Source organism: Heloderma suspectum, chromosome 2 (assembly GCF_057233095.1).
Source record: "Heloderma suspectum isolate Gila_16-S chromosome 2, 16-S_ref, whole genome shotgun sequence".
NCBI classification, from domain to species: domain Eukaryota; kingdom Metazoa; phylum Chordata; class Lepidosauria; order Squamata; family Helodermatidae; genus Heloderma; species Heloderma suspectum.
The window spans coordinates 346,882,896-346,895,480 of record NC_139459.1 but is presented as its reverse complement, the minus strand read 5'-3'; the positions used below and the strand labels follow the sequence as shown (position 1 = coordinate 346,895,480).

At 47.7% G+C, this 12,585-nt stretch overlaps 1 protein-coding gene across 1 annotated transcript in view; it reads left to right on the top strand.

Moving 5' to 3' along the window:
- Positions 1–10,933: 10,933 nt before the first annotated feature.
- Positions 10,934–12,585, top strand: part of LY6G6C (lymphocyte antigen 6 family member G6C) — a 35,832-nt gene continuing 34,180 nt past the window's right edge. Inside the window, 1 exon segment of the mRNA XM_084829879.1 lies at positions 10,934–11,000. Within this exon segment, the coding sequence (XP_084686005.1) occupies positions 10,934–11,000 (67 nt within the window).

The window sequence follows — 12,585 nt, the reverse complement described above, 5'->3', positions numbered from 1 at the left end:
CGGTGGGCAAATTGAGGGCCTCCAGATATTTTGGCCTACAATTCCCATCAGCCCTAGCCAGCATAGTCAATGGTTTTAGGCCAAATTTTTTTGGAGGGCCACAAGTTGCCCACAATTGCCTTAACCATTTCCTTCCCAACTGTTTTGTCTGCTCAGAATCTCTTTTTTCCTGAGCTGTTTTTCTCCGTGACAGTTCGAAGCGTTTCTCCTTCAGCACTGGAGTGATATGGTCTCATCCAACAGCTGCCTTTAAACAGGTGGGCTGCCGTGTTCTGCACCAGCTGCAACTTCCGAACCGTCTTCAAGGGTAACCCCACATAGAGTGTATTACAGTAGTCTAGGTGAGAAGAGACCTGGGCATGAACGACTGATGGGAGCAGATGGTTAGGGAGGTAGAGGTGCAGCTGCCATATCAGATGGAGCTGGTACAGTGCTGCCCGGATCACGGCTGACACCTGAGCCTCCATGGACAGCTGGGAGTCTAAAATGACCCCCAGGCTGAGGACCCCATTCAACACCAGCTCAACATGGCCCTCCAGATGTCATTGTATTCCAACACCCATGATGGGCTCTGGAGTCCAGCAACGTCTGGAGGATCACAGGTTTCCCACCCCTGATCTAAGTGCCTTTGCTTTTACTATCATTTAGGAATAGGAGTTGAGTGAATACACATATGGACATATTCTGATCTTGAGTGTCAATGTGGGTTGGGCAGAAGGAGAGCAGATGGGGGTTTCAGGGACACAACCAAAATCATCTTCATTTGGATTTCCACAGATTGGCTGGTACATGGATGATGATCACCTGAAACTACTTTATAGCCCAGTGTTGTCAGTGCTGACTGGCAGCCGCTCATCGCAGTCTCAGCAAAGGGGGATCTTCCTACTTGAGATAATTTTAACTGGGGATATTTGGCCATCTGCATCCAGAGCATATGCTCCAGCACTGAGCTATGGCCCTTCCTGTGATGAGTAGAAAAAACACAGAATGGGTCTCAGCACATGATTTAAAACATGACTAGTAATCCACTGTGCAGAACTATGTCATGCACACAGTAGGTCTAGTCCAGAGGCTTCAACTCCCAGCATTCCTGTCCAATGGCCATACTAGCAGGGGCTTATGGGAGTTGAAGGCCAAAACATCTGGAGATCTACCATCTGCTCACCCCTGGTCTACTCTACTCTATATAGACCTTCACAGCTTGTGATCCATCAAGCCAAAGACAGCCCACATTGTGGCTTGCCAACACTGCAAAGGAGGCAGAAATAACAGGATCTGTACTGAGTTATGGTGTCGTCAGATTTTGGGGGCAGACATCCAGTGTCTCACTCACCAGAATGACCACAAGGGCCCCAATATGCAGCAAGGCTGCCTCGACACATTTTGAAGTCAGTGAAGCAATACACTGGCTTTACGCTTCATTATCTAAAGGGGGTGTCGTAAGCTCATTAAGTCCAGAGTCTAAAAAAAGAAAACAGAAGGAGGTGAGCATCCAAGGCAGATCACGAACAAGAGAAACAGATTCTCAGGATGCAAGAGAGAATTTAGTATAAGAAGCCCAATGCATTTCAGCCTTTTTTCTTATTTTAGGCCTTCTTCAAGGGATAAAGAAAAAGTCTGCAGAATGTTTTTCTGCTGCAGTCACCAGTAGACTGACACAGGATACAATCTTCTGCTAAAAAAATTCTACAGATTTTTTTCTTTACCCCCTGAAGAAGGCCTAAAATAAGGGGGGGGGGGAGGCTTCTTATAAAAAAATCTATCTTGCATCCTGAGAACCCATTTCTCTTCTTGGTGATCAGAGTCTAAAACAGCCTTCCCCCACCTTGTGCCCTCCATATATTTGGACTTCAATGCCCATCTGCCCCAGCCAGCACAGCCAATAGACAGGAATCCTTGGAGGTGTACTCCAAAACATCTGGAGGACACCAGGTTGGGGAAGGTTGGTCTAAAATTACCTAACCACACCACTGGCATTGAGCTCTCAGTGGGCTGGTAGGCTGCATTTTGCTTGGCAGAGTCACTAAAGTGTGCAGTTCTGTCGATCAGGCTGCCAGTGAGATGTGAAGCCTTTGGAAGGGAAGGAGAAGCTGGCATCTTGAATTCCCTGTGGGGACAGAAGGTCAAGGCGATGGGAGAAAAGGGCTGTGGGTTGTCTCTTAGGGTGAGAGGAGTGTCATGGTCAGCGTTCATAGCAACCGCGCCCGCTACCACCACCCCCATGCCCAGCAGAGCCCTGCTCCAAACAGGAGGCGGAGCCTGCCGGCCAATTAACTGTCGCATAGGTCAAAGTTACAGCAAGTGCGTCTGAACTTCAGGTTGAAGGCGTTATCCCTGTACTCCATCTTGTTGCAGAGCTCCACATATTTGCCACAGCCGTACTTTGTGTAGAGCATCATGTTGCCTGATGGGAGAGCAAAAAAAAAAAAGGCGAGGAAAAGAAAGAAAGAAAGAAAGAAAGAAAGAAAGAAAGAAAGAAAGAAAGAGTGAAGCATGGATTACTGTTATGCCTTCCCTGGTGCAGTGACAACAGCCCTCTTCAGGTGTTCACTTACCAGGCGGATCAAACATGCAACAGGGTGGGGAAGCCCCAGCCCCACTGCTCTCCCTCACCGCATTCATTGCCCTCTACGTGTGGAGGATAAGTGCCTGAAGAGGAGAACCTCCTATATCTTTCGGGCCTCTTCACATGAGTAGGGATGGTGCGGGCACCCGATTCAGTCCGAGAATCCAGTGGAACTGCCCCTGCCCGTGCTCCCGAGTCCCACTCTCTGAGCCCCTGCCCCTGCTTACCCCCTGCCCATGCTCAGAGAATGGTCTGCACTTACCCCAGTGGCCTCCTCGAGCTTTGCTGTTGCCATTTTTTGAGAAATAAAATGGCAATCGTAAAAATGCGCATACTTGCACACGTGCAAAAATGTGCATTTTTGTGAATGTGCGTATCTGGGTATGCGCGAGAATGCACATTTTTGCAAAAATTCGCATTTTGTGCATAGGAAAACACGCGCATTTTTGCGATCGCCATTTTATTTTTTTTAATGGTAACCATGGAGCTCAACAAGGGTGAGTGTGGGCTGCTTGCCGAGCATGGGAGGGGCTTGAGCACCGTCTGGGGACTGGCGAGCTGGGGCAGGGGCTAGGCGGGAGTCCAGAGAACCTGGATGGGCGTGAGTTCACACATCTCTACACATGAGCCAGAATGTGGATTTCCCAGCGTCCTGGCTTGCGTGGAGAGTCCCCACAGATACAGGAGACTCTCTCTTCAGACAGCTGACGAGGGAGAGAGGGAGAGCTGGAGCACTCCCTCCACTTGCATGTTTGATCTACGAAGGAAGTGAACACCTGAATAGGGCTGAGGAGCTTTTGACTAGTGCAGGTTGCGAGATAAACACATGATTATCATGGGGATGTACGAGAATTTCGTTTCAGTTCACAAATCACTCAAAAAGGCCTCCTTCACAACCCCAAATGTGAACGCAAACAGGAGCACGTGTTCTCCAAAATTCCCAACCTTGCATCTGCATTTGCAAAATGTGCATGTTTAAGAAAATGTGCACTTTAAAATGCTCTCATTAAGAAATGCACACTTTGAAAAATATACCATTTTTAAAATGAATACTTTGAAAATGCATATTTTTAAAAACCTAGCATTTTCACGCTTTAGTCCACGGAGGAAAAGTGAGCATTTTCAAAAATGCACAGTTTTCCTGTTTGAACAAATTGGGGGGGGGGGGGACAGCTTGCAAAACAGAACAGGAGCAAGGCAATCTGAGCTTTGAAGTGAAGTTTGGAGAATTTCCATGAGACTGAGCATCCCTGGTTCTCCCATCCCTAGATGAGCATGCATAAGTCAACCAAATGCTGTTGTGGCAAATCTGTATGTTTGAACATGAAACTGGAGAACAACCACACAGATAATTCAGATGTTCCACCAGTGTTTTTGTGCTGGTGCAGGAGCTGGAGGTACATAAATGGAGTTCTGTTAGAAAATAGCAATTGTGCTAAATCCACTGTTCTCCTGGAAGGAAAAAGCAGGCATTACGATGTCTACCACCCTGCTCCGAAAAGCTGGTCGGCTTCAGCACCAGTTTTATTACAAGGCTGTACGCACACACGCACATCACTGGGGAGAAAAACTGCATGCATAACGAGCACATGTTTATGTGGGCAGTTCTTTATCCAGGTAAAGGTGCATGCATGGAAGCATGCTTCTAGGGGCAACATGCTTCCATGTGAAATATGCTTCTAGGTGCAATATGGCCCCCAGGAGGATCAAGGTGGTTAACTGCAAAGGAATTATGCACAACATCTCCCAGCCACACAGTGAGCATATGCCACAGCCGCATATGTTGAAAATCATCTCAGGCGCATATAGGAGCATACGCTTAATTATCTGAAGTGTTACAGAAAGAGGTGTTATTCATATAGTGCTTCAGATAACCAAGCAGATCACTGAACATAAAACCATAAGAAGAACCATGATGGATCAGACAATAGCCCTGTCTAGTCCAGCATCCCTTTCCCACAGTGGCCAATGAGATGCCCCAATGGGAAGTCCACAAACAGAACATGAATGCGACCCTCCCGCTACGGTGCCCCAGCACCTGGTATTTAGAGGTATACTGCTTGCATCTGATGTGCAAAGCAGAATTGCAGGAACTCAGGCCTGGAGGCCAAATCTGGCCCTCTGGGGTTCCCCAGAAGACCATGCCCCTCTTTCCCCAACTCCCAATCGTTTGGTGGCTTCCTGGCTTCTGTGCAGTCCCCTCCTCCCATGCCATTCTGAAAGGCTGAAATGTTTCTCCTAAGGCTTAGTGACTGACAGTTAAGAACTTTAAGCTACAATAGGCTGGTATGTTTGGTCTTTTGATCCCACCCCTTTTGCCTTCAGCCCCGCCCACCACTGGAATACGGCCCCCAAGAGCTTCTCTGACATGTAATTCAGCCGTTGGGCTGAAAGAGGTTCTGCGCTCCTGCCATATGTGGTGTAATGGCTCGAGTGTTGAACTGGGAGTCAAGAGATCCAAGTTCTAATCCCCACTCGGCCATGGAAGCTTGCTGGGTGACTTTGGGCCAGTCACAGACTCTCAGCCCAACCCATCTCACAGGGTTGTTGTTGTGAGGATAAAATGGAGGAGAACGAGGGTTATGTATGCTGCCTTGGGTTCCTTAGGAGGAAAAAAGGTGGGACATAAATGTAATAAATAAATATAGCCATCATAAGTAGCAGTCATTGATACTACTCCCCCAACAGCCTGATTGTCACATGACTTTCACAGCCTCCCCCAGTGTCCTTGAATCCCCCAATGCACCCTTTCATTGGGAAGACGTTCCAATGAGGAGGGGAGGCTCCACCCAGCCCAATTCTGCCGTTTCTAAGATTTTTGTTTATTTGTTTTGGCAGTTAATGTGTTTGATTTGTATTTGCCATTTGTAAGCCACCATAGAAATTGAAAGAAAGGATGTTGGAGGAATCTGTCTGGGGGTGGAGTTCGCTGAGCTTTCAGCAGTTCGGCCCCCCCGACTTCAGCTCGCTTCCCCACAAGATGGCTCCTCTCCATCTTTCTTGTGGATTTTCTGGTTGCTGTTTTCTCTTGTCCATAAAAAGTTGTGCAAATCGCAGCTGCCATTTCTGTAATTTGTGCAAATTCCAGCCAGAATTTGCTTACCTTGTGCAAAATGCAGCTGCAATTTGCGCAAGTTTCTGTTGACGAGAAAAGGGGGGAAACGTGAATGCAAGCCAGGTGGTGTGGGCAGTGGGGATCTGTCAGGCCCAAAGAGGGCTAGATTTTCAAAGGACAGACATCCCTAATTGAAAGGGCAGAAAGTATCCTGCCCTTGGGGAAGATGCTCTCAGACGCTGGCTTTCAGAGAGCCTCTCCTCACCACTGCCTATTAGGTTGCCCGCCCCCTGGCTCCTGCACAAATCTGCACCACTGCCCAAGAGACGGCATGGAGAGTGGAGGCTGCTTTCCCCTCTCCTAGCTCTTGTGCCTGCTGATGCACTTGCAGAAGGCAGATGAACAGGTAACAACAGCAAGGTGGAAGAAGAGCAGGGGCCCCTCTACTGTGCTGACTCTTTACACCTGGCCTAAGGATGCTGACTGTCACTGCACAACTGATTGAAATTATGTATCCCAGCAACAGAGTGTCAGGTCCCTTGGTCCTCTCCCTTCGCAATCACACACTCCAAGGCACCAGGCTTCCGGCTAGGGATGTCGGTGAATTTCTCCACGAATCTCCAGGAGGCTGAATGCCAATGCATTTGGCCCCCCAAAATTGGTGGAGAAACGGTCCGCCCCCCTGCCCCCCCGGATGGGACTTACCTTGTGCGAATGTCCCTGGCGGCGGCAGCTCCCGGTGGTGGTTCGGCTGCTGTTCGGCAGCGGCGGTGGCCGGTCTTCTGACCGGCTGCCACCACCGCCATTTCCAAGTAAAAAAACAACAACAACAACAAACATGATAGGCTACGTAAAGATTTACGCAGCCTATCACAGCTAGATTTTAAAAAAACACCGTGATAGGCTATGTAAATGTTTACGTAGCCTATCACCGATGACTTTGGGGGGGGGAAGCGTGTACGCAAATGGCGGTGCCCATGGGCGCCACCATTTGCATTCCTTATTTGGGCACGTGTAGTCTACATAAACATTTATGTAGACGTCAAAAATAAGGGCAACGCTATTTGCGTTGCCCTTATTTTCACTGTAGTCTATGTAAATGTCTACGTAGACTACACGTGCCCAAATAAGGAAGGCAAATGGCGGCACCCATGGGCACCGCCATTTGAGTACGCGCTTTTTTTTCCCCCCAAAGTCAGCCATGATAGGCTACGTAACCATTTATGTAGCCTATCACAGCTGACTGCAGGGACGCAAACGGCGGTGGCTACAGCCTGGCAGGAGAAGAGGTTTCGCGGCCGGAGGGACAGGGCACCTCCCCCCCAGCCAGAATTTCGGGGGGAGGGACGGAGCACCTCCCCCCCACCGCGAAGCAAGCTGCGGGACCAAGTAAGGTACTTTCATCCATCCCTACTTCCGGCTCACTACTTTATTCGTTAATGACCAGGCTCTTTAGAAATGCAAATCCTCGGAGACTCTCAGGCTACAAAGGAAAACACCTACTCCACACAATTACGAATATCAATACAGGAGCCAAGTGGGAATCAGAGACGGTGCCAGCAGTTTGAAACAAGAACTTGCGGGCCATAATAACTTGGGAGAGTGGTGCCCCTCCTTTAGGTGTGCCCTCCTACGTAGGCTATCACGCATCGCCAACCGGGTGGAGCATCTGAGCTCCACCTCTAACTTTTCCCACTTTGCTCTGTGCCAGACTCTAGCATCCTTCAGGTCACACCCCGCGCTCTCCTCCTCCTCTGAGACGTGAGTTCTCATGGAGGAGGAAAGGGGGACCTTCAGGCTGAGCCATCTGTGTGCCAAGGTCTTGAGAAGCACACCTATCCATATCTGAGCTCACTAGGGAAGAAGCCTGCCCTGGTTCTGGCTGTTCCCATTCTGAGTCTGAGCTGCTAACTATCTCCACATGCTCAGAATCGTTCCTGACACAGAGGAATTCCTGTATTTGGCCTTACCTGAGTAAACTCTGGTCATCTCACAGCACTGGCCATCACTTGTTTGGCAGGGTTCATCCGAATGGAAACGAGGGAGCCAACTTTGTATCTGCAAACTTTGCATACAAGTCCTTGAGCTGCAGAAGAGGAACAGGAAGACAGGCAGAGTTTTGCCAGACCCCTTGGCTGTGAAGGTGTGTGTGCATATATATAACCTCTTTTCTCAATGAATTCAAGGTGATGTACATGGTTCTCCACACAGGATTGTTGTGCTGTTAAGCTCACAACCACCCTGCGAGGTAGGTTAGGTGAGAGACAGTGACTGACTCAAGGCCAGCCAGGGAGCTTCATGGCCCAGCTGAGATTTGAACCTGAGTCTGCCTGGTAGAAAGTGAATGCTCTAATCACCACACCAGCAGTGTCTTTATGTTTTTTTGACTCACCTACCCCTGTCAATAGGTCAACCTTGTTTGCATTTAGACAACAATTACAAATATCTTTATCCTCCAGCTTTTAACGATACTTGATGATGTTTGCTGATTGAGGGCTTTTTAAGTGTACAATTAAATACACACACGTGTGTGTGTGTTTGTGTGTGTGTGTGTGTGTATGTATATATATATATATATATATATATATTCAAAAATTGATAGCCCTCCCATCTGTCCTTGACAGAGAGGCAGGAATTAATAAATAAAAGGGAATGGGGGCGGGGGGCTATTAATCCAGATAACAAGAAGTTTGTTTCTGGTCTGCTCAATTTCACCAACAAAAGGAAGAAAGAATGAAATATGTTGATAGCTCAGAATGAGAGGTTTCCTGTGCCATTTTTAAGACAAGGCGTATGTGTGTGATCATGTGGCTATGATAATCATTTTATGTGCATGCAATCTGTTATGTTTTTTGTTTGGTTGGTTTTTTTGCAAATACAAATACGAAACTGATCTAGGTACTGGAACGGTGCTATCCTGGACCCTGTCCAATAGAGAATGTGTCACAACTGTGCAGTGATGAAAATGGATAATACTTTCTTTTGATGTACCTGTATCGAAAGTGCAAATTTGGTGATGCATTAGGAATGGAATATTGCTCTCTCTTGGAACACCGAAAACCTTGTGCAAGTACTGCATTCCATTCCTGCACATTTCTGGTGCCCTGTGCATTACTGGCAGATGTAGCTAAGAGCAAATAAATGTTAAATCAGTGATGTTAAATCACTGTAGCAACTTTGAATGGTGGATTAAGGGTTTTTTTTCATAAGATTGTTGGGCAAATTTCTGCAATGGATAAAGATTCTTCATCCTTGCAAATTTTTCCAGCCTTGGATCCCCCAGATGTTGGACCACAGCTCCCAACATTCCTGATCATTGGTCATGCTGATTGGGGATTGGAGGAGTTGTAGTCCAACAACTTCTGAGGACCCCAAATTGGGAAAGGCTGTGGTTAAAGTATTTAGGAAAAATCATAACGATAACTAGTGGCAATCGTTATGAAGGACTAACAAAGATGTCTAACAAAAGTCACAATAGTAAACAACAAAATATTAAAGTACAGTATTAAAAACACAGGAAACCACAGAGATAAAAGCAGCAGACCAGAGGATTAGAAACAGCCACAAAAACCATGGAAGGTTCTCAGACATTGTTATTAAAAGCACGAGAAAACCAGACAAACTGCCTGCCACCCAAAAGATGGCAAAGATGGCACCAGGCAAACCAGTCCTGAGAGAGTGGAACGATTGGGAATGACCACACCAAAGGCCCTCAGTTTCTGTGGTCACCACCTGCCCAACATCCGAAGGCAGGTGTACCCCGAGAAGAGACTCTGAAGATCTTAATTGGTGGGCAGTTTCCTCTGGAAGCACTATCTCTGCTTCTTTCAGCTGACACGAGCTTATTACAAAACCAGAAAGGAGCAAGGGTGGAGGGAATTCCTCTTCGCTGGATGCCAGTGAGGCCTGAGCTGGAAACAAGACGACCGTGCCAAGGAATGCTGCAATGCCAATGAGCAGCCAGAATATGCATTAGAATTGGTGGCTGCTTTCTGTTGAGGCTGCCAGGAGGGGTTTCATAATCTGGGTGGCACCCCAGAATGTGATTCAGGCAGAGAGAAGATTGCAATTATCAGAGGCCCGTAAAACTGGTAGAAGAGAGGAAAGCCAGGACTCCTGGGTTCTCTTGGCATTGTTTCCTTTCTAAAATTAGAGATGATGGAGAGAATTCTACCGAGCTCATATCTCCTGTCCTGGAAGTGCCTGATTCTGTTCTTGATGTGTTTGTAGTTGGCTGTGGTTATTTGTGAGGAGGGAAGGCTTAAAAAGTAGGATGGGGGAGTAATATGTTTCGTTCACAGTTTAATGCGAATTAACCTAATTCCACACTTTTGAACCATGATGCAAACCATGGTTAACCTTTGAAATTCAGTTAACCTTTGAAACTGACCCATCTCCAGATTTTGCAAGGGAGTTCTCCAATAAGTAAATGCATACAAAAATGGGTACGAGAGGGGAAAGTGCACACAAAAATGCATATATTAGTGAAAGTAACATTAAAAATACATTGCATTAGGAAAAATGCTTCCAACAAAGGTGGATATTAGGCACAATTGTGTAAACAATGTATGTATTAGCAGAAATGTACACAAAAATGTGTACACATGTTCATATGAACTTTTTAAAAACAATTCTCAGAGTTCAGGATGAACCAAATTTAAGATTGGAGAAATGACAAACGGACAGAAAGTGAAATTGACAGCTTCATCCATCCCTATTAAGATGGTGGCTGTGAAGAGAACAAATGAAGAAAAACGGACCCTTTTCTCTCTCAAAACATTGACAATATATCAAACAAAATTCCTTAGCTGTTAAGGTCAGAACTGTGCATGTATGTGTGTGGGTGTGGTGTCTTTTTCATGTAACAAATAATGCATTTATGGAACTCCCTGCCACAAAATATGGATGCTGGCCAGCAGCTGAAATGGCTTTTAAAAATGATGGATGATAGATGGAGCATCACAACTAAATATAAAGCCTCCATTTTCAGGAGCGGTATCCCTCAATTTACCAGATGTTGGAATGAAAGAGCAGCTGATGGCTCTGTCCTTCATGCCTTGATTTTGATCTACGAAGCAGTATCCAGCTGGTTTCTGTTGTGGAGAGGACACAGTACCAGACATGGTGTTATCTTTGGCCTAATCCTACAAGGCAGGTCTGATCCTGCCTGGGTGCTCTGCTGATGACCCCCATTCCCAATTGCTAGATGCTGCGGTTACTCCTCTTTATTGTTATGAAATATGGCAAATAGGAGCGTGGTGGGAATGAGATGACGAGTGGTGGCTCTGGCACTCTAAGCTCAGGCACAGTAAATGTACAGACTGTGCCCATACATTGTTCGGCTGGGTGTGGTAAGCCAAGATGCAGAAGTGGAGAAGGGTGAGTCACCCCCTCGAAAACTTCCTCAAGTACTCGAAGTTTAGGGTGCAACTGAAGCAGAAAACAGTCTGAGGCAATGCAGGTAATTCTGTTAAAACCAGAGATTTCCTAGATGCTTATGGTGGCTCCTGTGAATGTGGAGATGGGGCCTCTCCCTGAATAATGGGGCCCACTGTAGGGATGGCGGAGAATTTCTCCCCGAAACTTCGGGGGGCCGAGCGCCAACGTGTTCGGCCCCCCGAACAAGTTTCGGGGAGAAATCCTCCGCACACACCCCCGCCCCCTGCACACACCCCCGGGACGGGACTTACCTTCCCTGAATGTCCCTCCCGGCGGCGGGTCCGGCTGGCGGTTCGTCCGGTGTTCGAGCGGGGCGGGAGCGGCAGCCGGTCTTTCGACCGGCTGCCGCCCCCGCCATTGCAATCAAAGAAAAAAAAAAAAGTCCCCTGATAGGCTACGTGACGATTCACGTAGCCTATCACGGCTAGATTTGCAAAGTCAGCCGTGATAGGCTACATGAATAGTCACATAGCCTATCACGGGTGACTTTAAAAAAAAAAAAAAAAGTGTGTACGGATAATGGCGGCCCCAATAGGGAGCCGCCATTCCCGTTCCTTATTTGGTCGCTGTAGTCTACATAAATGTTTACGTAGACCACGGCGAAAATAAGGGCAACGCTATTTGCGTTGCCCTTATTTTCGCCGTAGTCTACGTAAACATTTACGTAGACTACAGCAACTAAATAAGGAACGCGAATGGCGGTTCCCTATGGGGGCCGCCATTCGCGTACGCGCTTTTTTTTTTTTAAGTCACCCATGATAGGCTACGTGACGATTCATGTAGCCTATCATGGCTGACTTTGCAGATCTAGCCGTGATAGGCTACGTGAATCGTCACGTAGCCTATCAGGGGACTTTTTTTTTTTTTTTTTTACTTTCGTGTTCGCGGCCGGGCGAGGCGGGAAGCCTCCCCCCCGGCCTGAATTTCGGCCGGGCGAGGTGGGAAGCCTCCCCCCCCTGGCCTGAACTTCGCGGGGGGAGCAGCGAAGCGCTCCCCCCCACCGCGAACAAGCTGCGAGAAAAGGTAAGTGACTTTCGTCCACCCCTAGCCCACTGGCCCTCCAGATGTGGCCCTCCAGATGTGGTGAGACAGCAGTTCCCATCACCCCATGAAAAAGCCCCACACCTCAAACAAGAAACCAAGATGGTCTGTTATTTAGAACGGCAGTGGGCAGTTACGTTTCATGACAGTGCAAAAAGCCATGAGACCAACGGCGATGGGATTTCTGGAACCTGGTCACCTTCACATAACTCCCCATTTGCATCAAAAACAGCAAAGCATCTTAAGGCACGTTAAAGGCTAACCAAACCTTTCCAGCTACTTCATGGATCTGTTGAAGCAGAACCTCTAGTACAGGGGTGGGGAACCTCAGGCCTGGGGGCAAATCTGGCCCTCCAAGGGTCCCTAGATGGACATGCCCCCTTCCCTTGCCCCTACCACCTTTCCCCCTACCACCTCCTTCTACCACCAATTATGTGGTGGCTTCTCAGCTTTTCTGGATCCCCCCCCCCATTCTAAAAGGTTG